General features: G+C 34.2%; 1 protein-coding gene across 2 annotated transcripts in view; it reads left to right on the top strand.

Moving 5' to 3' along the window:
- Positions 1-26,093, top strand: part of LOC122813502 (UDP-N-acetylglucosamine transporter-like) — a 683,641-nt gene that overhangs the window by 349,223 nt on the left and 308,325 nt on the right. For both annotated transcript variants that reach the window (XM_044085849.1, XM_044085848.1), the window contains exon 3: positions 24,304-24,369. In XM_044085849.1, coding sequence (XP_043941784.1) covers positions 24,304-24,369 — 66 coding nt within the window. The remainder of the gene's footprint in view (positions 1-24,303; positions 24,370-26,093) is intronic.

Raw genomic sequence — 26,093 nt, forward strand, 5'->3', positions numbered from 1 at the left:
GAGATCTTAACCTAGCCTCTGACATGAACCAATCATGCTGGAGGGATAGAAACATATTCCGGAAACTGACACTTCTCTGGAACAAGCTTCCAGTTCATGTAAAACAGAGCCTTTCCCTGACCTTCTTCAAATGCAACCTAGATCAATAGATGAGTAATCACAAATTCACTCCTGGGGTGGCGTCCATGTCCATAATGTGCAGACATTTACCTCAGCGAACTTCACTTGCCTAAACAATGATCATTAGGACAACTCAGAATAAATATGGCTAGGCTCTTAAGGGCTCTAATGCCATTAGCCTAGTAACCTTCTATGAACCTATGAACCTGTCAGTTCTGAGGAGGATATGCAGTCAGTAGACCATAACCCTGCCTCTCCAGGACCTCCCCAAATTTGGAACCATCAGAAGGGGATGGAACGGCATTTATGTCCTCCTCAGTGACTTGTGGGGGATTTGGAAACCAAATTCATATGACTTCTCTTAGATTTAGCTTTTCTATCCACCTTTACAGAAGGAAAGTCTAAAGAAGAGGAAGACTTTATTTTTAAGGGGTTAAAAATGGCCTGAGTGTGATGCAGAAGGATTTTGGCCTGTCGTCCATGAATGACAGACTACGAGACCTGAGACTAAAGAAGAGTTACAAGCTGAGCACTAAACATAATTGGCATCACCACAGGATATGATCAGGGAAGGATCCTCGACAGTGATAGTTGCTGTCTTAAAACTTAGACTAATGACAGCAACTATGTCAGCCCTAAAACAACCTGGGCCAGATTCCCAAATGTCAAAACTGAAGGCCCTCACATTGGTACAGGAAACATTGCAACCCAAGTAAGGGTTGATTTTCTGAGCCCAAGAGCCACTCCTGAAGTTATCACTGAGGTCAAAAGTATCAGCATTGTATCATTAAGACCAACTGTAATGTCAGAATTACAATGTTCAAACCAAGACTCTCAGCAATACAGTTAATATCAATATTTTGGCAACCAATTTAAGTTTGCATACCAGTCAATACTGGCATCTTTGGGCAAGTACAAACACATGGAAAGTTGAAATGAAAGTTGTGACATCTTAATTTGGGGAGTAGCAGTGATGGTCAACTCTCTGTCTATTGCAGAAATACAAAAAATAAAGAAGCACCAGAAAGGTTCTGCTGTGCTTCAATGAAGACCTTCACAAACTTGTCATAGTTAAAGCAAACACCATGAGAATGTGGCCTTGCCTAGACTTCATAGGACTTGGTATTGTGGACTTAGAATCTCATATAAAGGAAGTATCCTCCTCAAGCACAGAACAGAAAGAGATTGCAGTTTATGCTAAACTGTAACAGACAACACAGGCATTTCAACAGCTTTAATGAGAATATTTTTCACAGAAAGCTTTTTGCTTTTTGAAATCACATCAGATTCTGGAAAAGAGATACATGGGTACTTCAGAAGCTAAAGCATCTTCTTAATATTAACAGCAGCTAAACATTTAGTTTGCTTTGAAATGGAAAGTTTAGATCCTCTCAGTGCCAAGAAGGAACTGAGATCAACAGACTTTTTTGAATTCTGTAATCTGTGCTACCTAGGATTATACAGGTAAACAAATTTAGAACTTTGAAGAAGCAAATTATGCACTAAATGTGCCCATCCTGTGATGGTGTTTTCCATGAAACCCAAGCATCATTTTTAAATAACTGTAGCTACCCACTGAATGTACTAATATTAACAAAAGACTTATAATGTGAAAGACTAAACCATCACACATACACACACACACACACACACACACACGCACACACACACACACACACACACACACACACACAGTAATAAAAAAAGGTGAACTATAGCTGTAAAAGCCTGACAATTATGAGCCTAGGCACTAAAAAGAGAAAATAATTTCTAACAGGACCTTTGAGAGAGAGAAAAATAAGATAAGCTGTGGTGATGTCAGTTCTCTGTGATGCCTTACCAAATCAACAATTGAGTGATGGTGTCTATCTGGTCTGTACAGGGACTTTTAACTCATAATGCATTAAAGCTTGAGTAGTCTGAACATTAAGAAACCACGTGCATATGTATCACTCCTCTCATGTTCTTTGTTTACAAATTCTGGAAAAGGGGAAAAACGATGGTGGATGAAGACCAAAAATCAGGAGAATTTTTAAATATTACCCCAATTCACTTCAAAAGCTAATAGAACAACAAGTTTTACAATAACATACATTTTCTGAACTATAAGAGATATGATACTCTAATGCCTGGCATTACTGATTTAAGAAGATAAAAAGTGAGGGCTTTGTATTAGAACGATACTCCACTGCGATTTTCTCACAGGAACGGGCCTGGCCTACATGACTGACAGGACTGAGTGACAAGCCATGCAGATTATACAGTGACATGGTGAATATCCATTGTGAATATTCATTCTCTGACCATTTTTAAACACAGACTTTGTGCTTTTTTATGTTATCTGTAATTAGAGTTACCACAGCTTTTAGTACACAATATGTAGAACAGATATTAAATAAAGTTATCCTCATTTTCTACATTTATAAGTACACCATCGAAAGCACTGCATGTCCTGGGTGACTGACTTGCTTTGTCACTTTGTACTTAACCACATGCTGTGTTGTAGGGTAAGAAGTGGGTCAGAAGGGCAGTATGTACGCAGTATCCACAAGTTCCCATTTTGCAGTCCATACCCATAACCCATGCACCCCCCCACTTTCTTTAGCTTAATGTTGAGCAGTAATTGCTTTTTGCAGGGGGGCAAGCACCCTGCACCCCCTATCTTTCTTTAAGCATTTTTCTGGAGATGAAGCAACAAGCAATATTCAGAGGCAATGGGAAAATGAACACAATCAATAAATGCAAAAAAAAAAATAACTCCCAGAAAGGTCGCCTTTACAAAATAGGAATTTTAAGTCTGTGTAATAGTTTTTATACATGCAGTATATTATGTGTTATCACCCCTCCCCTTTAAAGAATTATAATTATCAGCATAATAATGTAATACTTTTGTATAAATGCAGCATATTGTGTGTTTGTTTGAATAGGAAAAGCTGTTTGGGTCGGTACAGCATTTGTAAGTACACGTTCTGCCAAATTATTTAGTCTAAGATGTAATTTATCGAAGCCTTTGATCACTGCAAAATTGGAAATCCTGGTACCAGCAAATAAGGGAGAAAAAGGCTTTGTATTGAAATAATTACAATGTTTACCATACTCATCTTTCTGAGGATGGTTTTCCCATGTTTATTCAAAGCACTTTTCAAAATAAACACCATGCACAGAGTGCTGGGCGGGGTTTGGGTGCTCCTTGCTACTGCGCATCTGGTGGGGTAATGTTCTAATACAAAACCGAAGTGAGTGGGATAAGTTGTTTCTCCCCCAAATCAAGGTGATTAAGGATTATCAGATTTGAAGGTATACTTTAGAGCTACACACTTAATACTCATATACATAACCCAACCAAAAGACTGCAAAGCAAATGGGGAAAAAATGATGCTGAAACAGAGTGGGAATTCATAAAATAATGAAAGAGTAGGATTTTGAATGCAGGCACTTGCGAATGGTAACAATTTTATTACATTTTCAAACTAGCAGAAAATATTTTGAGAACAAATCAAAGAAGGGAAAAGAGAAAGGAGATTTTACCACTAGGAATGACAGCAACTATAGTCACAGAAAATAGGCAAGAGGGAGCTGAAATTTATTGGAGAAAATTTGCAAATGAATGAAACTATTGGGATCAAATAACTAGAAGGGAAAAGTCATAGAGTAAGATAAGGCCAAGCAGAAATTTGGACTGCAAGTTGGAGACTGTCTTCCCTAGCAAGGATTGATAAGAATATAGGCAAAAGTAAGAGATAGGGAAAAATAGGGGATAGACAGTGTTAATTTAAAGACTACCTCTCATTGAGTTTATAGTTGAGTGTAGATCTGAAGTTACAGTAAAAAAAAGGATAATTAGAAGAACATACAAAATAATGCATGATAACCATAATAATCAGTCAGAAGAAGGTAGAAAATACTGGGAAATGAGACTGCAAAGACAATATACAAAGAAACAATGGAAGGATATCTGTATGTTTCCTATGTAGGCAACACTATCCAAAAGGTTTAGGAATTTTGAGTGGAATTGTTTGCATAGGCATTTTTTTCTCAAAAATTGTTTTTATTTTTCAAATACATTTGAATGAGTTCTATAGTATTTATACATAACTTAAATAACTATGTACACTATTTACATCAGCCTGACACTATAACAGATCTTAATGTATACAGGTACTTTATAAGTATGTCCAATCCATTATCAGAGTGTCTGATCAATTATTGTATAGTGTCAGTCAATGATAAGACTTTTCCCTAAGGGTTGTTGATAAATGGCTTTGGATAAATTCTTAGTTCTTTAATTTTAATTTCCAATACTGCTGTGGTCTTCAGTAGGCTGTAGAAGTCTTCCAAAGTTGGTATTCTGTTTGTATTCTATCTTCTTGTTATACACTTAATTGAAATTGCAAGTATGGTCTATACTAGATAGATGTTTGACCTATTCAAATGAGGACCGTTGTTCACATTTAATAATACAAGGCTTTAGTTAAATAAAATGATTCATTAAATAAAGCTTGTAGAAAGTTATTAATACCATTCCAAAATGGCTTAATATTAACACAATCAAAGAAAATGTGGTTATAATCTGCATTGTGTACTTGCTCATATCTCCAACATATTCCTTTTATGGAATAACTAATTTTCCTGATTCTGTCTGGGATTAAGAATGCTCTGTGCAAGCATTTCCAATTAAAAACTTTCCAATATTGTATAAAGGAAGTATATTTTATCGATAATAAGATATTTGTTTTAATATCTTCAGTTAACTGTGTTGAGTGCCCTTTTGTTATATATTTCCAATATGAGGTTTTGAGTGTTGTTTTATAGTTTATCAATATTTTGTAAAATTTTGAAATACTGTTTCCCATGTCAAAGTCATTATATATGATTTCATATATGTATTTCGTAAATTTAGGTATTTCTTTAAATGAAGACTTGTTAATTATTCTACTTAAATCTTGCGAATATGACAGAATACTCTGTAAAGTTACCCAGTCCTGTTATGGAATTTTGTATGTTCTTTTTATTACTTGCATATCTAAAACTTTTAGTTTTTTGATACATTAGAGCCAACAAACAAATCATTTCTGTTCCCAGGAATTAATATTTTCTCTATATATTTTATTTGGAAAGTTCTTTGTGACTATAAATGGTGTTAAAAGATCAAACCAGATTTTTAAATCTATATTTGCATTAATAATTTTCCTAAATAAGTCAGTGTAATAATTAATCATGCACATTTTAGTGGGTTTAGTTATGTTATATTGCATACTAATGCATATCTGCTATAGCAAGTTGTTTTTATCTGTTATTTGAATTTTTTTTTGTAAATCAAATTCATTTATTGATATTACAGTTAGTAATTCTTTCCAATTTGTAGAGTAATTTGGACTTATCCAATCTGAGATTGTTTTAGATATTGATGCTTTTATATGTTTCTATATCAGGAAAGTTTAATCCTCCCTGTTTCCATGGTCTGATATGATGTATTAAAGCTATTCTGTTTCTTTTGGGAAACCATAACAATTTTATTAGATATGAATTTATTTCTTTAAGTACATTCCTTTCTGGTAGCAATTGTATTGCCAAGGCTGTATATAGGATCGGGTCTATATTAGAACATCGAACATTTAAAATGTAGAGTGTTCTAATATCGACCCATTTTCAGCGAATGCTGAAAATATCGAAGAAACAGAAAACCAAATATTTTTCCTAGGGAACGAATTTGCTTGTCCATTTCTGTTGCTTCTGTATTTTCAGCGGTCTGGTGGAAAGTTACGGGTCGGGTTCAGGTAAGTGTGCGATTGTGTGGACGTGAGGGTTAGGGCAGATTAGGTGAGTTAGGGTTAGGACGCAAGTCAGGTAAGTGTGCGATTGTGTGGATGTGAGGGTTAGGGTGGGGTAGTTGAGTTAGGGTTAGGGCGCGGGTGAGGTGACTGTTCGATAGTGACGGACCTTAGGGTTAGGGTTTGGGTTAAGGTAAGTGGATAGTTAGTGGTGTATGTATAGTTTAGTGTAGGGTTAGGTGTAAGACTTTAGGTGTATGTGTGTGGATTGCTGTTTGTTTGGTGTGCTTGTGTTATGTGTATGTGTTTTGGAACAGCAAATTTTTTCCCTAGGAAAAAATTTGCTGTTTTGAATGTTCGATGTTTAGTATTTTCAATTGGTAGGGTTTAATATTAGAACACTCGACATTTTGAATGTTCTGTGTTCTAATATAGACCCACAGGATCTTGGGCAGTAAACCATTTTTATTAACTGTAGTTTATCTTCAAGTGTTAATATTCTTTTGTTCCATTTTTCCACAGAGGTTTTAATTGTATCGATGATATTATTGTAGTTTTTTTAGACTAATTCATTATTATCCTTGCATAACTTAATTCCTAGATATTTTAAGGTAGATTCTTGTTTCCCTGTGATGTGATCCCCCTTAGTCTGCAGTTCTTTTTTTATTTAAAAATAAAAAAAAAATTGATTTTGATTTATTGAAATGGAGTCCTGAAGTCTTGTGAAATTTGTCAATTAATATATCTAATTCTTCTAATGTCTCTTTTGTATTAATGTTAGTAATATGTTATCAGCAAATAGCATTACTTTAGAATTGTATTGTCCATAAACATCTATTTCTTTGATGTTTATATTTTTACAAATTGAATCTGCCAATATTTCAATAGCCAGAGCAAATAAAATTGGTGACATGGGACATCCATGTTTAGTGCCTTTTGTTATATGTATATATTCAGAGGTAAAATGACCTAACTTGACATACGCTAAATTATTTGTATATATATTCTTTAGGAGATGAACAAAGGATGCATGAAATTCAAATAGCATTAGGATTTTGAATATATAGTCACAATTTGGGGAATCAAAGGCTTTCTCTATATCTAAGCCAATTATGAGTGTGTCTTTATTTTCTTTATTAACATAATCTATAAGAGAAGTTATCCTTTTAATATTGTCATGTGTGTATCTATGATATATAAATCAGTTTGATAATTATTTATTGTTTTAGATAGTGGTATTTTCATTCTGTTAGTTAATATTGTCACAAATATCTTATAGTCATTATTTAATAATGATATAGGTTTATATGAGGTACAGGTTTGGGGGATTGTTTTTCTTTAGGATTGATGTGATTAAGGAATATCTCCAAAAGGATGGTATTAAAGCTTGTGACTGAATTTTCTGATAGAGTTTTATGGAAGAAGAATAGTATCTTTGAAGGAAAAAGTTTATATATTTCCATAATTATGCCATCTATACCTGGAGCTTTATTATTTTTACCCTATTTTATTGTATCTGTAATTTCTTTGTAGGATATGGATCCTTGCAACTAGTTTTAATTTTTCTGGTATTTTTTTTTTTATATTATAACATTTTTCATCTAGATTTAATTGATCAATATGTATATTTTCTTTTTGGAAATGTTCCATATATGATTTCTATAGGCATCAAGAATGTCACCTATATCTGAGACATTTTTCCCTTTCTTTTCATGGAAGATAATTTTAATGTTATTAGCTTTTGATTGTATTTTGATTCTTGTGGATACATTATGTAGATATTTGGGAGAAGTGGCCAAGGTATTAATTTTTAGTTTTTCTAAAGCTAAACTAGTTGTATGTGTTAGAATTTCATTGTATTTATTGTTTAATACTTCTTCTTTCTTTTTCATCTCCAAATGATTTTGATTTTGTTCAGCTTTTACTAACAAAAGTTTGGATTGTAGATCTAATAATTCAGAATCCCATTCTCTGATTTTTTATACCAAGTTAGGGACTTACAATATATGTAAGGTTTTAATGAGTCCCATATCATTATTTTATTTATCTCTGTGGTGTAATTAATATCTAAAAAGAACTGTAATTCAGATAATAACCAGGGTTTGAACTCTTTAATTTTAGTTATATATGCTGGAATTCTGGAGTTAAAGATTAATGGTTTGTACCCATTTTGAAGTTTTAATATCAATGATTTGTGGTCTGAAAAGAGGCAGGGAGTGACTGAGACATTAATGATTTTAGAGTGTAAGTCATGGGCAGTAAATATTTTATTTATTCTAGTTTGGGTACCAAATCTGTGATCTTAATTGGAAAACAACACAGATTTATCTTCTTTAAATTTGAAAGTATCTACAAGATGAAATGATTCTACCCACTTGTTTAAATATTTTGATACATCAGATGTATGCAGCGGTCTTTTATTTGTAATTTCAGAAATATCAAATAAACAGTTAAAATCTCCTCTGAATATTAAGTTACCTTTATAATTCTTGGAAATGAAATCCAAGTGCTTTTTAATAGTTCCTATTCCAATGCATAGAAACCAGTAAAGATTGGCTAGGGTCCATATTCTGTTATTATATTTAACTATTACTAATGCCATAAGGCCTTCTTCATCTCCATACTTATACATTATTTCTGGGTTAATCACATTTGTTTTCCATAAAATTGTTACCCCTTTTGTCTTATAAGTGGATTGTGCCAATATCATATATTCCTTAGGATTCCATTTGTAATTGTCATTTGTTTTGAAATGAGTTTCTTGAAGGAAGACAATTTATGCTTTGTTCAGTTTTAAATATTTCAGTAGATTTAATCTCTTGCTAGGATTGTTTAAGTTATTGATATTTAAAGATAATAAAGTTAAATCCATTTTAGGTTATTTAGACTATGTATTTTTTGTTTTGTTCTGACTATTACACATTTTCCTCTGATAACTATAAAGTATATGTTTGAGCTTTTAAAGGAAATTATCAGTTTTATACTTTGAATGTTTACCAATAAAGTAATGTTTTGGACAGGCATATTAAAATGTTTTTGTGAAATAACACATTTAAATTAATAAATGTCAACAAAACTAAAATCCACACTAGCCATGGAATGAAAATCATTCCTAATCTGATGGATAAACCTAAGTCCATCAGATTATCACTCATACCTTGACAATCCAGAACATCTGAGCTCCATAAATTGAATTATCATATGGATAATATTTGTAATAGGAATAAGCAATATTTATATTATTTTGAACAGATGTAGTACTATTGTAGATTAGACAGAATACTAATACAATATAAATGTCTACTTATTGTATAAGCAACTATTTACATGAAAGATAGATGACAAGCAATTCAATCATAGTAAGGTAGGATGTATCATATATAAACACTCAGTAAAAGATTATAGCATACAATTATTTAACATATTCATCCTTACTGATGAAGTCTTTCAAAATGTATTACTTAATATAAATAGATGGGAATAATATTTATACCTAATGTTTATAATACAATGTATTTTACTGGATATATCAGAAGTTATATTTCATTGTTTTCCAGCATTTAAATCACTTTATTTGTTGCTAACTTACATAAAGCATCAAATTTGTTTTATGTGAATATTGATGAAAGTTAGTGCATTTTAATTATCAGTGCATCCCTCTTCCCCCCATTTCCTACACATAAGGATTTTCATGTCTGTCATTTCTTAGTACAAAATGAATGAAATTATAGGTTAAAAACAACAAATTCACTTATTGTGATTAATGATTACAAATTCCCTTTCCATATTCATAAATTGCCATTTTATGGCATATACTTTAAGTTTTTTAGATTTAAATGGCAACATTCCATTTTGTATAATCAGCAAAGGTTAAACTGAGTGACTATTGTCAATTTACTACTATCTGTTCAGAATGTGATTGTTACATTCAGTGACATTTCTAGTTCAGACTTCTATTGTTTCCCTTGAACAACACTGTCAGTTTAATGTCATGTATAAAACATTAGTTGCCTTGGTAACAGCTTAAGTATTATGTATGATCAAGATAGGTTACAAAACCACAATTCAAGTTAAAGCAATCATATGACCTATGTACATTTACTTATATGAGAAAATCATCATGCTTCCCCTTGATGTTCAATATAGTGCACGTCATTTATGACAAGTTAAAACAATAGTGTTGTTATACACAAGTCCATGTTATTAAACTGAGTGTCTATTGTCAATTTAATACTATTTGTTCAGAATATGATTGTTACATTCAGTGGCATTTCAAGTCCGGGCTTCTAGTGTTTATCTTGAACAACTTTGTCAGTTTGATGTCATATACAAAACATTAGTTACCTTGGTAACCACTTAAGTATTATATATGGTCAAGATGGGTTACAAAAACTACAAGTTAAAGGAATTACATGACTTGTTATGCATATTTACTTATATAAGAAAATCGTCATGCTTCCCCTTGATGTTCAATGTAGTGTATGTCATTTATGACAAGTTAAGGCAGTAGTGTTATTATACACAAGTCCGTGTTATTAAATCCTGTCTTTAAAATCTATATTCGGCAGACTGCTTCATCTTATATGACGATTATATATTTTATGTCTAGATTTACTAAAATCATACATTACATAACTATTATGTGTGTTTTGTTTAGCTATTGCTTAGTTATTTGAGAGACCGCAAGCTGCAATGCTTATTTTTATTATTAGTTCCTTCCAGGCATGTTTATACAATCTATAGACTTTAAATTATGAGACCCTTCTAGTTTCTTATTTGTTATATTTCCATCCTTACATACACACATATCAGTACTTCAAGCATGGGCAACAATGCCAGTCCAGTTTTGCCAGAATACCATTCACTAGTTCATGTGATGTGTTTCCAGGATGTTCGCAAAATATCCAAACCAGTAATTGTCATGTTCCATTTTACCAGCCTGTTCCATGCAGTGGCCACTCTGCCAGTGAACCACTCAACACACCTTCCATTCTGACAGATATTTCCACAAAGGAAATCCGATGACTCTCTAGCACTTCCCAGCAACCCCAAACACCCCTAGGATCAGCTATCCCCATATTCCCAACACATCTGAGCAAGCTCACCTCCCAAACTCTGCAAAGTGTATTACACAAGACCAAGTCCTCTTGGTCTTTCACAATAACTCAGACTTCCACTCTTATGTAAGTCCTTAATGTGTTTGGACCAAAATACATTTTAAATATAAAATTGCGCTTATTATTATTATTATTATTTTTTTTTTATCAAGAATCAACTTAATGTGCTAAACGAAGTGTTGAGAGACCATCAATATGTGTATATGTGGTTTAAAATAGCCCTTTTATTATATTTAAAAAAAAAAAAACTTCATTGCTCAGTATCATCTCGGAGGCTCCTCACAGCCATTAAGCATTATCATCAATCTGTCTCCATTACCATAGCAACCTGGGAGCATCTGTTTCTGTTACTGTGTCTGTGTACTGCATACCAGAGGCTGACAATGCACCTGAAGCAAAGTTTTACTTTGCTGCAACTTCAAGCCTAAATTCCTTCCCTTTCAGCGAGTCAGCAGCCAGGAAAACAATGGAGAGCAAACAGATCAAAAAAAGAAAAAAAACTTCCCAACAAGCTGCCACAACAAGAGATAACACATTCTTCCAACCTTCCCACCTCTCACTCAGCAGATGTATAAACAAACTATTCTCTTACAAAACATGCCAAATCACAGTTTTAGCCACCCCCTTCCCCTGGATCCAGGCTAAAATACCAAGTGTCTCTTCCTAATACACAAGCATTAGTAAACCTCGATCACAAGCTGCAACCCACAGCTTCCCAGAGATGAAAACTGCAACATACAACAGCTGCCAGACACAGCTGCATCCACACACACCATGTCAGAATTGATCAAACAGCACTCGTATCTGTGATACATGCCATAATTGATATTAACTATGTTTAGACAAAATAATAATGACATTTGTACTAGCTGCCAGATACAGCTGCATCGGCACACACCATATCAGGATTGATCAAACAGCACTCGTAGCTGTGATACCTGCCATAATTGATATTAACTATGTTTAGACAGAATAATGATGACATTTGCACTCAGAACTTGCTACTATTATTTAACCAGGATATACATGACATTTCTAAATCATACTTTAACTGAAGAAGGCATTAGTCTTCATGACAGCATTTTTTTTTCAAAACACTCTACTGTTACTGCTATTATATATGATGTTAATTTGTTACATTTGAGTCTGAACTCTGATGAATGGTACCTTGTTGAATTAGTTAATTACTTAAATTATTATAAGTAAAAATCAATGAAAAATGAACAAGATAAATATTGATTGAGTTCAAGTAGGGGAATAGAAACGTCTATGTTTGTATTATATGTTGCTTTGTCTGGCTAATATATAATGTAAATTGTAACCCATCTTGACCCACCTTTGTTTGCGAAGAATTATTGGACTCATTGAACATTCTGAATAAATCATTACTGATTCTCAGTTGTTTAAGAAACCCTCCTTTTTTTTAATAAAAACAGATTTCAAGTGATGTACCATATCAGTTGATACTTTGAGAGATGTAGTTGTAAGAGTTATTTTTTTGGGACAGCTATCTTGGAATCAGTTTTTTTTGTTTCTTCTTTCTAGTATCAGTCCAAGGATTTGTTTATTTTATTCTTTTAAGAGTAGGGGCCATCCATTCCATTTCTTCTGGGATAGACAGTATGTTGTTGTTTTTGATGAATATAGTAGCTTATTCTAAGTCATTAAAGGTTCTCATCTCATTGGCAAAAAGTATTTTTATCTTGGCTGGAAAGGCCAGCTGTGCTTTAATGTTGTTTTGTTTCAACAGTTTTATTATTGGCCAGACTTTTTTCCTTTGTTCTAGTATTCTAGATGAATAATCATTGTCAAACCTTATCAGGCTTTGATTGTATTTTAAGGGTGATTTTCTCCAAGTAGATGTTAATATTAGTTCCTTGTACAAAAATGAAAGAAATTTTATAACTATGGATCTAGGTGGAGTATTTGTTGCATTAGAAGTAGGTTTCCTGTGCCCTTTCAATTCCAAATGAAAATCTCTCTTTCAAGTCTAAAAATTCAGGAATCCAGGTTGCTAAGAATGAAATGTCATCACCTTCAGTGTTTTCAGGCAGACCAAAGATCCTTATGTTGTTTTTCCTTTTCCTGTTTTCTAAGTCATCTATTTTGTTAAGCAGTCATATATTCTGTTTAAGCAGAAATTCTTTTTGGAATTCTTCATATTTGAGTCTCCCTTCAATGTCATTTAGAGAAGTCTCTATATTTGTTAGTTTTGTCTGGAATGTTCGAACCATCCTGTTCAAAGTTAAAAACTTTGACTATGGATAAAAAATAAAAGAAGAAAACAAAACAAAATAAACTGTTGTAAGCAGGGGGGCAAGCCCCAAGAACCCCCCACATGAGGGGTGCACCCCCCCCACCCCACCCCACTACTTAAATATACCAACTCCGAGATCACACCACATTAACAAAATGGAAACCTCCCCTTACAGAGATTTCCACTGAAACACTCGAATTTCTGCAAATTTGAACTTATGGTCTTGACCATATGAGGTTCGATCTTGCAGAAGTTCGACTATTTGATAGGAACCAGGGGAAAACTATGAGACAAAATCATGGACTTTCTGCAAAGTCAAGGACAGCTGAAATGTACAATTTGTACTGAGCTAACATACATGTGCTCAGACTGGAAAATAATTATGAAATGCTCTTGTCTGCATCTACTGACTGTGTACTCATTTTAACACTCACGGAAGGCACGCTATTGTAGCATAAGCCAAAATATGTAAACGATAGTACAATGAACTAGAATAAACAAATAAAAGTGGTGAAATCAATCACTGCTCTTTTCTTAAAGATGACATTTGGAAAAGAAACCTGCGGCCATTTTTAATGTTCCTGCAGGATCTTTTTATGGCAACAATGGTCTTGAGAGGAATAGTGTGGTTTATTTTGGGATGGGGATGATATTTTGCAGCCTGGGAAATCTGGTTTGCTAAGCAGTGCTAATGCCTATAGCCTTAGTCCTGAGAGTCACAGAGAATGAACCTACTCTTTTCTGATGTCTAATTACAGGCTACCACTTATAGTTCTCATATTTATTTATTTTTATGTAGCTTGGCAGGACCAAGAAATACTCCCAACATCAGATCATTAAATAGAGGAAGGGGCATTGGTAGAAATAGTCACCTGCCTCAAAACATTAATATATGACTACCAGTTATTAACTGACATGGTAAAATTCTTTTAAAATAATATTAATAAATTATGTTTGAGCATCAGTGAATTTCTTTCTCAGTTTTTATTGTATTTATTTCACTTAAGCTATTCGTGCAGCTGCTGATGCTCTGCAATGTTTACAAAGTAACAGCATTACCTTGATAAGTCTGGGAGTGTTTTGTTTATTTTACTTGTCCTACACGCCCTGATTTTTAACACTCCGCCGATATTAGAACTTAATGTTTCTTTATTCTTTCATTACATTTCTTAATCTCACAGGCATGACCAGTGGAAGAAGTCTAGAAAGCCTTTTAGTATTATTTGATAATCCGACTTCAGAAAGTTTCCATTTGTCAAGACTGTTATTGCACTACAATACTAAAATATAGCAAGTGTGTGCTTCACTTTATGAACTATAGTATTTTAGGACTATGAATTTAAATTTTATAATATTTATTATCCCTATATTTACTTGTGACATAATGTGTGCCATGAAAGGGTTTATTTGTAATTATCCACCAAACACATTTATCAAATTAATAAACAGTAAAAAAGAAAAAAATGTGACAAAAGAGAGATTGTGACTGGCTTAGTACATTATATCACTGTTTCATACAGATCCTAATGGCTTCCAGTGAATTGAAAATTCTTGATATTTATAGATGCACATATGCAATCAAAGAAAACTCACTGTGGTAGAGAAAGATATTCTCTCTCTATATCAAATCTATACCAAGACATTAACTATGCATAAAATTTAAATTTACAAGAGTATAACAAACAATGCCACACGTGAATTTTTAAATTCCCTTTAATCCAACTTTAAGACTACCAAAGATACAGAATTAATGGTTGCTGTTTATATTTAGGTTTATAGTTTCCTTGCACACCAAGAGACTGTGGAATCTGGTATTATTGTAGTAAGAAGAGCACAGAGGTAAAGTCCCTGGTATTCAGTCCTACCCTCCAGTTATTGTCTATGTGGTACTTTTATGATCTTTCCATGTCTGTGTGTAATTCCTCTGGGTATTTGTAAATTTATGGCAGTACTCTTGTATCATGTTGCAGATTATGGGAGAATATTATATTGAGGCTATCACATTGCAAAAAACAATACATCACACTATATGAAAATGTAGGAGAATAAATGAACAAAAATAAGTTACATTAAGCATCTTTGCAAGAGAGCAAATGCCCCATCGACATCCATATCCTTTGCTTACACATACCAGCTCATAGACTGCACCAACTCAAGGAAATTGGTATAATCTAAAATTATCCCCTATCCCCTAAGGATAGTGGAAAACAAAAACCATGAAAAAATCATGTCTGTTTCATTAATTCTAACCAAAATACAAAGAAAGTAAGTAACAGAGCTGTAATAATAAAATAAATTCACAGTGTTTCATAATTAGTCAGCACCAGTATAATAAGGTAGAATATAAAATGCTGTCTATCTATTTATCTGTATCTAGCGATCTATCAACATATATGGTTCAAGATAGATTAAGGTACTTTTCAAAGTACCTGAGCTACTAAACTTGGTACATTGAGCATCTGTAGCAGGGAGAACCATACTTCTAACGCCCTCCCTAGAGGACACATCCTTGAACTTTCAACAAGTCAGGACTCAATAGATCGAGTATGACAAACTGTATCTTGATCTATCTAGGCTCAAAAAAATGATTACACACATATATATATATATATAGATATATATATATATGTATTAATATGTGGTCTTCCATTGCTCTATCATGTACACATGATGTTGAATGGCCAAGGAAGCAACATTTCTAAATGAATTCATATAATGTTGACTTTAGCAATAGTAGAAATGAACTTATATGGTAGCTGATGGTGACGGTGAATGAGAAGAAGAGCAGGAATTTAGGGGGGGTGAGAAAGATAAAGCCCATCAGGTTTGTAATGGTATCTGATACATAATGGTGGTGCCAATGCTAAACTATTTAATATCGGTTTAGTGTGCAAAAGCCCACAAGCAATAAGTGGGATGTCACGAAAAATGTATATTGGAAGCATTGCACATATTTATTAGATGTGGTTTCTAATGTCTTCAAATGCAAAAGATGGTGACCGGAAACTATAGTTCTTCTGAAGTGTTTGCGGTAGGAGTTATAGGATTTAGTCAATGCAGGCGACAAAAGCTTAGTGTTGATGGCTGTGTATACATCTGTAACAAGGACACCAACGCCAAATATCACTGGTACAGTAGAAAGAAGCTGAGATAAAAATGTAATAGAAGGGCTGTCATGTACTTGAAGACGTTGCTGATGAATTCCTGAGATCATTGTTTCATAGCTATCAAATGGAGTACAAGCAGTAAAATGGTAAACTGACTTCTCTTTCCTCCCCATAAACATAGGAGTTCCACAAGGATCATTTCTAGACCCTATATGTTTTAACTTTTTCATTAATGATCTCCATAGAGCGGCTAAACATTTGCATATGATTCCACATTGGTCTGCATGCTAAAACTATGACAAAACTACAGAACCTCCCAAAAGAATCGTTTTCCTTTGTCAAGTCATGGTTCAGTAACTATAACTCCTACTAAATCCTAAAAAACAATCTGATACTCTTTAGTCCCAAACAACTGTCTACACAAAAGGCATCTTTCATCTTAACCTCCCCCAACACCAGTACTGAACCGGTAACTCAGGCAAAACTACTAAGCACCATCATACATAGTAACTAAAACCAGACCTCCACATATCACAAGCTGTAAAAGCTGTATAAAGCTGTAAGAAAAAAAAAACTTGGATCCATATATACATTTAGAATGAATCTCATTGAGACAACTATAAAATGTATAACCACTGCTTTCTCACTCCCATCTCTCCTATATGCTGCACCTATTTTTTTCTAACCTTCAATTCACACATTTAAACAAGTTGGTGCAACATTTTCCAATAACTTGCACTTCAGAGGACAACCCTGTGGGACATTCAAAGAGCTAAAATTAACACACCTCCCCCACAACAGTACACAGACATCTTCATAAGGCCAAAAACTGCCCATTCCTAAGCAACTGCATTTAACCATACTCCTCAGACAGTGCTTTCTAGAGATAAATCACTTCTCACTATTGTTAAAAGTATACAACAGTGCAAGAGACTCCCTGTATTCAACTAATATTGCCAAACTAGTTACTACATCCCATTAACACTGAAATCATTCCAAGAGCTTTTCAAAATTAATTAAAATCTCCTCTGATGGACATGAGGTATACATTCATGTAGAACAAAATGTATTTGTCCTATATCCAGCCACGTATAGCACCAGCTAACTTGATTTTCAGAATGATAATTTTATATTGCAGCGCTAGAAATGATTCTTCCGGTTCTTTTCATGTGGTTATTTGGACAGAGCAGAATCTGTGTGAATTGTCTGTCATTTTTCTGTCTTGTGGCTTGAAATATTAGTCAAATAAGCAGGAATACAATATTTTATATTATCAGCTATACATCTGGCTACATGCATATCAAGAATAAAAGACTAAGGCAGAAAATCAGATGGATTAATACCTATTTTCAACTTTCCAAATCTATTATTCTAAGCTGAAATCAAGCTACGAATTAAAATTGTTAGCATGCACCAGGTTGGGGTTGTATAAAAGCAGAATTTATTATAGTATTAAAAATAAATGAATAGCTTAAATACCAATGCACATTAATTAAAAGTGTTGTACAGCATGAATAAGTCAGAAAGAAAATCACATATATTATTGTAGTGTACTTCAAAATCAGTAAGGTGCAATTCCTTTTTTTAAGTCCAAACAAAGTGTATTTTTCATCCAAACACTCTGATTACCACAGTTTTCTTGTTATGGGCCTTTGGTCTTTGATGAACTCTTAAAAAAATTGTCCCGATTTCTGTGATTAATCTCAGGGTGAATCTAGAACACTGAAGATAACTACAAATCCATGGTTGTCTTTCTGGCAAATGTCTATTTATCCATGTCAGAATTTGGTTGGATATCTTTTAATGTAAACTTTCTTTACCCCACAACAAATAGATCATCTCTCGGATGGTCAAGGCCTGAAATCAGCAAGATGAAATATCCCAATTTTTAGTTCCTTTGTCAGAGTGTGACTATACAGCAGTCCTCGGTGATATAGCCATCAAAACTCATTTAGAGTCACTCTGATGGTATGTTAGCCGAATGGCAGAAATGGCTGAATGTCCAGGTATAACTGTTCAAGTATGGCTGAAGAAAAAAAGCTGAGTGAATATCTGAACATCCGTAGAAGTCTGTGCAGTATACAACTCTTTAAAAAGGAGGGAAAACTTGTAATTTCTTTGTCCTCTTTCTGCTGTGAGTTGATTCCCGCTGTTGACACAAAACTGTTTTTAAGTGTGAGACCTTAGAAACAACTTGTTTCTCTCTGTTAAGTTTACTGCTCATTGACAAAAATATATTTTTGAGGGAGAAAGTTTTGGGTTTATGAATACTAAGTTCTCATTCCATATTCTGTGATTTTTATTGCCTTTTTGGACCTTTTGACACAGTGTCTCAGAGCAGGATAGTGTCCAGTTGATATGTATTGTTTGAAGTCCATTCCCTATAATGGTGCCACTTTGTCAGCTTTCTTTTTGTGATGAAAGCATAAACTGCTACAAATGTTCAAAGTACGCCTTCTTTGTTAGGAAAACAAGCCTTTGAAGTGATGTGGCTTCACACACTCAACTTTTCAGTGTTTTTATATATGCATTATTTATATATATATATATATATGTATGTATATATATATATATATATATATATATATATATATATATATATATATATATATATATGTTTTAAATATATGTATTTATAAAATGGAAATTTAGAAAGTTTAATACTTGGCAATGCATGAACGAAGAATCAATATATGCAATCAATCTACAGTAATGACACTATGCAAACAATACATATAGTATGTACAATGGTATTAACAATAATAATATTTATTTATTTATTTAGTTATTGGCATTTGTTTACTGAGAAAGTCCACTGGGCCAAAAGAACCCGTTTATAGTGGAGGCCCGGGGAGAAAAGCTCCACAATATAACAATACATAAAATATAAAATAAAACAATTAGAATGTACAGGCAATATTACAAAACAGACAGTAATATACAATAGTCAAAAATAAAACAATTAGAATATGCAAGCAATATTGCAAAACAGACAGTAATATACAAAAGTTAAGATGTGCAAATGCCTGATATGTGCAGATGTCTAGTGGATAAGAGTCACAAACTAGTAAAGTGATTAAACTATAGTACTCTAAGGGTAGTATACTGAAGAAAAAGGTATCTTGGCTGTATATTGAAGATGTTCTTGTACTACAGGCAGAAGATTGGAAAGAGAAGTGTGGATAGATGAAAGGGTGAGGGTTAATATAGGAAACAGAGATAAACTAGTTGTTTTAACTAGAAAAATGAAAGTTTTCAGGGGTAAGGGTGTAAATTTGAGTAGAAAGAGATTTAGAATAGATATTTAGGTTATGTATGGGTGAAAGGTCAGACAATTGCACTGCCATAGGGTGCAGAGGTGATGCCACAGAGATTTTTTGAAGGAAGAGATACTACTGAAGGTTCTGATGCCTGATGGGAAAATGTTCCAATGCTTGGCAATAGAGAAAGAATAAAGCAATTTGCCACCGGAAGGTTTGGATATGTCTACTTGCAAAAGAAGTTGCTTTTTGGATCCAAGTGGTCTATTTGGGTGGTAGTGGGTTAAGATGGAAGAGAGGGCAGGGCAGTCTGAGGGTTGAAAATTATTTTGTGAGCTGTGATGAGCTGCAGGTAGGTTAGCTCATGTGGGAGTTCTAGCCAGCTGAGTGATTTCTAAGGGAACGCAATGATGGGAAGAGTGTTTGCATTGGTTGAAAACTTGGCTACCTTGTTGTAACATGATACAAGCTTGTTTTTTAGGGTGGAGTGGATATTGGTGAAAAGGGGAGCACCACAGAGGAGTGATGGTAGGAGAACGGTAAAGACGAGAGTAATAATAGTAATAGTAAGAGTAATACTAATTGTAATCCTTATTATCGATACTAGAAATATATTTTGTTTTTCTTTACATCAAAGGCTTTGCTCTCACAGGACTTTTCTTATGCACACCAAGGCATGTCTCCAGTTATATACATTATATAGGATCATTACTGTTTTTGGACTGAGAGTTTGCATCTTTGTTAAGGGTTCATAGCTATCATATTTTACAAAGCATACAGTACATTTCTGCACTGCTTATCTTAGATATGTGATATCTTACAAAGGATTACTGTACCTAATTATGTAATGAGTGATTCTGAACTTATAGTAATTATAAGCTTGAGGCATACCATTTCTGGTACCAGACTTAAAGGTTACTTTCACTATTGCCAAAACCTGTGACATAAACTCCAAATCTGTGACATGGTTTCTTTTTATGCTAAAAGTGTAATTACATATATCTGTTAATGAATTATAGTGTCAGCTAATTACTTCTTATAGTGTCAGCTAATTACATATATCTATTAATGAATTATAGTGTCAGCTAATCACATATATCTATTAATGAATTATAGTGTCAGCTTTTTTGCCTGCTAATGATATTGATGAAGCATAGCATGCACTAAAGACTGTGTTTCCTGACACTCTGTACATCTTGGATTACTCTGAGCAGGTGTATTGGATTTGCTGCTGCTGTAAACTGACCACACATTCTTCAAAGTCTGCCAGGTTTCTTCATGTTTTTCTCTTACATTTTGAAGTCTGTGTGGGCTTGGAATGACTGAGCATCATCTGGCTTTTATGACTAGCAATAGTGCATTTAATTAACACTAAATTATTCAAACATAAACACAATTTCAATCCTTAGGTTGTCACTAGTCAAAAGAATGACAATTACAAGGTGACCAGTCACAAAAACCATGCCCCAAACTGTATGCATATATATTCCATTGATGAGATAACCCAAACTCAGACAAGAGAGAGCAATGTAAGACAATGCAGATCTCCCCTTCTTAGTCCTATATCTAGCCTCCTTGATAGGATGCTGGTAAAGGTTCAGGTTCGAAATTCTAAGTGCCATTCAATTTCCTAGTGACAAAGAGTAGGGCTCCTTCTTTCCTCTTTGGCCTGTCTCACTAGTGAGCTGTCACTTTAGCTACCCTTATAAATACTGCTGTAAAAGAACAAACAGTACATTGCAAGTTGCCTCTGGTATTCTTCTGTTCTCAAAGAAGTTCTTACATAGACAAAAAAATCTGTGAAGAATTTGGGGAGGTGCCATTGAGCCTTTTCACCTAGGCACCAGTTCACCTAAGACAGGCTCTGTGTGTTGTCCTGAGTAAGGAACATCTTCTATCGGACTGTATCTGGAAACTAAACTGATTATGTTGGATTTATTCGTGAGGTTTCCCATTTTACTGTTATGTTATTGTGCTGCTAACACTTGATAATAGACCTCTAATGAATGGGTTGCTGGGGATAATTTAAAATCTATACATACTCATTCAGTATGAGAATGAATGAATGACCTTTGAGTTTATGTAAGACAACAGTGGAGTTACATATTTTATTAAAGCTCTCAGTGTTGTAAGGTGAAAATTTAGAATTGAGAATTCAAATGATGAATCATCACCTAGAATGTAAGATAGGTGAATGGAGATGTGAAAACAGGTTAAAACAGGTTTCTTCCTTGTCAATGCTGAATCATCAATGATTCATGAAAAATCACTGATAACAGCAAGGGAATTTAGATCATTCTGAATTTCTGGATTTCAACAAAGTTCTTCAGGGCTGCGAAGTCCATAGTAGTTCTGTAGGACCCATGTTATTTGAGAAAGACAAACATTTTAACAAAATCCAGTCCATAATTTTGGAGGGGGCTAGTTGTTTTGCCTTTGTGAATTGTCTGTCACATTTTTTTTAAGTTTTTTGGGTGGAATGTCAGAACAAATAGACAGCAATACAATATTTTATATTATCATCTATACATCTGCTATATGCATATCAGAATCAGAGACTAAGGGAGAAAATCAGTTGGGTTAACACTTATTTTCAACTTTCTAAACCTATTATTCTAAGTTCAAATCAAGCTAAGAATTAAAATCATTAATGTGTACCAGATGTGAATTTTGCATTTGCTTCATGACCAGAAAAAGACACAAGTTGGTGTGGTTTCCAGAATGCTGTACAATGATGGGAGAGTCGAGAATTTATTGCATACTCTGAATAAACTAGTTCAAAAATTAATTTGTCATTTGCCACAGTGGACAAGTTGCTCGAGGAAATTATGGACTTGATCATATTGAGATAGTGACAAAATATCAGGAGGGATTTGAAAGTTGCCTCAGTTTTTCCTTTCTTTTGCTGGAAAGATTTATTTTTTCCTATGAAGTACGGGAATTTTGGAATTTATGAAATATCCTAGATTAGTTTAGAAAAATCTTAATTTCTTACTCCTTGTCTCTGTTTTCTCCTTCTTTGCCTATTCAGAAATCATTTCTTGGGCCTTATTCCTAATAAGAGTGCCTCTGAAAGGTGGTCATTTGACTCCTATATCTGAATCAAAACAACCGCACGATAGACATTATGTGGGCTTGGCAATAGAGAGCCTTAGTGCCAGATGGAATGAAGTATTAATGTTTTGCCACATAAGACCATTGTTTTTCTGCCTTAAAGCAGACTTCCTATTGAAGGGGATCTTTTAATAGGATCTGCCATCAGATTCCCTTGTCAGAGTTTGCTTTTTTGACTGTGTACAGCAGAATGCTGTCTGTCATTTCTGGCCCTATACAGTTTGTCTGGATCTTTCTTCTTCTTCTTTTGGCTTTTCCCGATTAGGGGTCGCCACAGCAGATCACCTGTCTGCTCATGATTGGCAGTGGAGTTTTACAGTGTCGAGTTGCCAGCCCAGCGCCCAACCTTCCACAGAAGGCACACACATGCACACACTCACACCTAGGGCCAATTTTAGTGCGTCCGATCCACCTACAGCATGTCTTTGGGATGTGGGAGGAAACCTGAGCACCCGGAGGAAACCCACGCGACTACAGGGAGGACATGCAGACTCCACACAGAAGGCACCCCAGCTGAGGATCGAACCAGAGAACCTCTTGCTTTGAGTTGGCATCGCTAACCGCTGCACCACTGTGGCCGCCCATACAGTTTGTTTGGATACTTGAGAGAAAGATCCTATATGTCAGAATGTTGAGTTTTATTCTACATTGTAACCTTCATATGTGGAAAAATGAGTGTACATTTATGACCAAGGTATAAAGCTTTGATGTTTTTAAAATATTGTATTTTTAGGGAGAAAACCCCATCACGATAACTTTAGAACACATTTATCATATTCATCATCTGCTCAAGCGTGATATCCTTAAGCGTTGAACCACATGACATGACGTAGATGTCTTGTTCTCCTTGTCAATAGTAACAGTACAAGGGATCTGTAATAATCATCCACTTCCTCTAACAATCTTCATTTTTGTGCCATTTTCTTTTAAGTACAAGTGATGATCTGCCACAGGCTTCAATCGTAATGGAAGTTAAGGCATAAATAGTTTAACAGAGTCAAAAGGAAAGGAAAATGCACTTTTTTGACTGTTGAGTTCATACAGAATTACTAGTATCATTACAAAGTCATAACAGCATTTACACTAATAACAGAACTCTGCATTGCTCAAAGTACAGAGACTGGAGACATGCTACAAGGCTATCATGCTTCAATATTTTAATTTTTACATTTATTGCTCTGGAACAGCAAACATTCCTTTTCCAAAGCTGTCAACAATATCACAAATTTAGTGACATATCTAGCCACATTCCATGAAACAAGGAAATTAAAAAAAATACAGCTTGGCTCGGTATTGTTCTTTTCTGAATAGCCCCCTCCCAAATTTCTGCACTCCTGTTTTGCAATTTTTTTTTAAATGTAGCAGTACGTTTTCTGAAAATAAATGTGCTTTTTTGAAAATAGTAACAAATAATGCTGAGCCGCTATTATTTTAACATGCTACATAATAGGCAGTTCGAATTTTTTTATCTAGACTGATTGTTTAATAACTTAGTGACCATTAAAAGAGTATAATTCTAAATGTAATAATCTTTCCTGTTTTCTTTTCCTTCCTCAGGTCAACATTGACAGCTCTTTAAAAGAGGAAAAAATTGAAACAGAAACCAAGACCTCTGAAGAAAAGGTAGAAATAAAACAGGATGTTTTCTGATTTATTATATTGATAATACTTTCTGAGTATGCATACAATGTAACAATGATCAATTTATGTGACTTTATAGACTGCTGATTTTCTAGAAAACATTTATCTCAGTAACACAACAGTAGGCCTTTCATTACTTGTATATTAAAGTATGTTCAAGTCAATAGAGTCATAATAAGATATTATTTTAAGAATAATGTTCCGCAACTCTAGTTTAACTCACATTGCTCTCTTTAATACATAGCAGATCATTATTTTATTTATTTATTTATGTATTTATTTACTTATTTATTTAACATTTGTTTACTGGGAAAGTCCGACTGGACACAGGTCCACTTTCAGCAGAGGCCTGGGGACAAAAGTTCCAACAATATAGAAAACAAACAAACATTATACCCCAAGAAAATTACAGAGTATAGGTCAACCATGAAAGTACACATTGCAAATATAAATAACCAAAAGAGATGACACCTTAGCAATTTTAACAAAATCTGTACTTCAAAGAGTATATGGTATTATATAAACTAGACTAGCGTATATATTAGAAAGCACAATATGATATTTTTGAGGAAGACTTGAAATGATTTGAGGTAAAGGAGTAAGTATATATAGAGAAGGATGAAGGCATAATAGGATAGTACTGTAAAGTGTAGATCTAAAGAAAGTCAGAGGGTGTGTATAAAAAATAGAGGATATAGAGTCAGTCAGGTCGGTAGCAAGAGCAAAGCGAGGACTTTTCTAAGTGATTAAATAGAAGTTTTTTAAATTGTGCTATGGTGCAGATGGAAGTGATGGAAGTGGGTAGTTTATTCCATATTTTAGGAATGATGTTAGAGAATAAGGATTCTCCAGCTGAGTTGTTAGCTTTGGTGGATTTAACTAGGAGTTTGACACTGGAATGGAGTGTTTTAATGGTGGTGTATGGTTGTATGAGATCTTGAAAGGCTGAGGTTTTATCTGGTTCATTGAGTATTTTATGGGTGAAGGTTAGTTGCTTGTACTGGAGGAGCTGAGGAAGTTCTAGCCAGTTTAGTTGTCTAAGGACTGTGCTATGGTGTGTTTTGTAGGGGGAGTTTGTAGCAAATTTGGCTATTTTATTATAACATGAGTCTAGTTTAGTAAGGTCTGATTTGCGTAGGTCGGTTAGTATAGGGGAGGCATAGAGTACGTTTGACAGGATGTATGACTGGGCAATGGTAGCTTTTGTAGAACTGGTTAAAAATTTCTTGTTTTTGTAAAGGAGGCCTAATTTTTTATGAGCTTTTTTGATAGTTTGGGCTATGTGGATATCAAATTTTAGAATGTTGTCAACTTTGCCCACTAGCAGTTTGGTATGTGTCACAGGGTTAATAATAGTTTTGTTTTTGGACTCTAGGGTGAAAACTGGGAGTGTTGTAGGTGTTCTTGAGGAGTAGAAGAGGAGGAGTTTGGTTTTATTTGGATTTAGAATGAGTTGAGAATTGGTAAGCCAGGATTCTAATGATAGAAATGAATTCTGGGTTATGGTGTGGAGGTCCTGTATGGTGGGGGCAGAGCATATGAGGGTTGAGTCATCTGCGTATTGTATCACAGATGCTTGGGGAGTAGAGGTGTGGAGTTTGTTGGTAAAGAGGGAGAACAATAGTGGTCCTAAGATCGAGCCTTATAGGACACCTAGGGATACTGGGAGGAGAGTGGACAGGTGATGTTGCCACAGTACAGCCTGT

Source organism: Protopterus annectens, chromosome 10.part0 (genome assembly GCF_019279795.1).
Source record: "Protopterus annectens isolate FY-2018-M chromosome 10.part0, PAN1.0, whole genome shotgun sequence".
Lineage (NCBI taxonomy): Eukaryota > Metazoa > Chordata > Ceratodontiformes > Protopteridae > Protopterus > Protopterus annectens.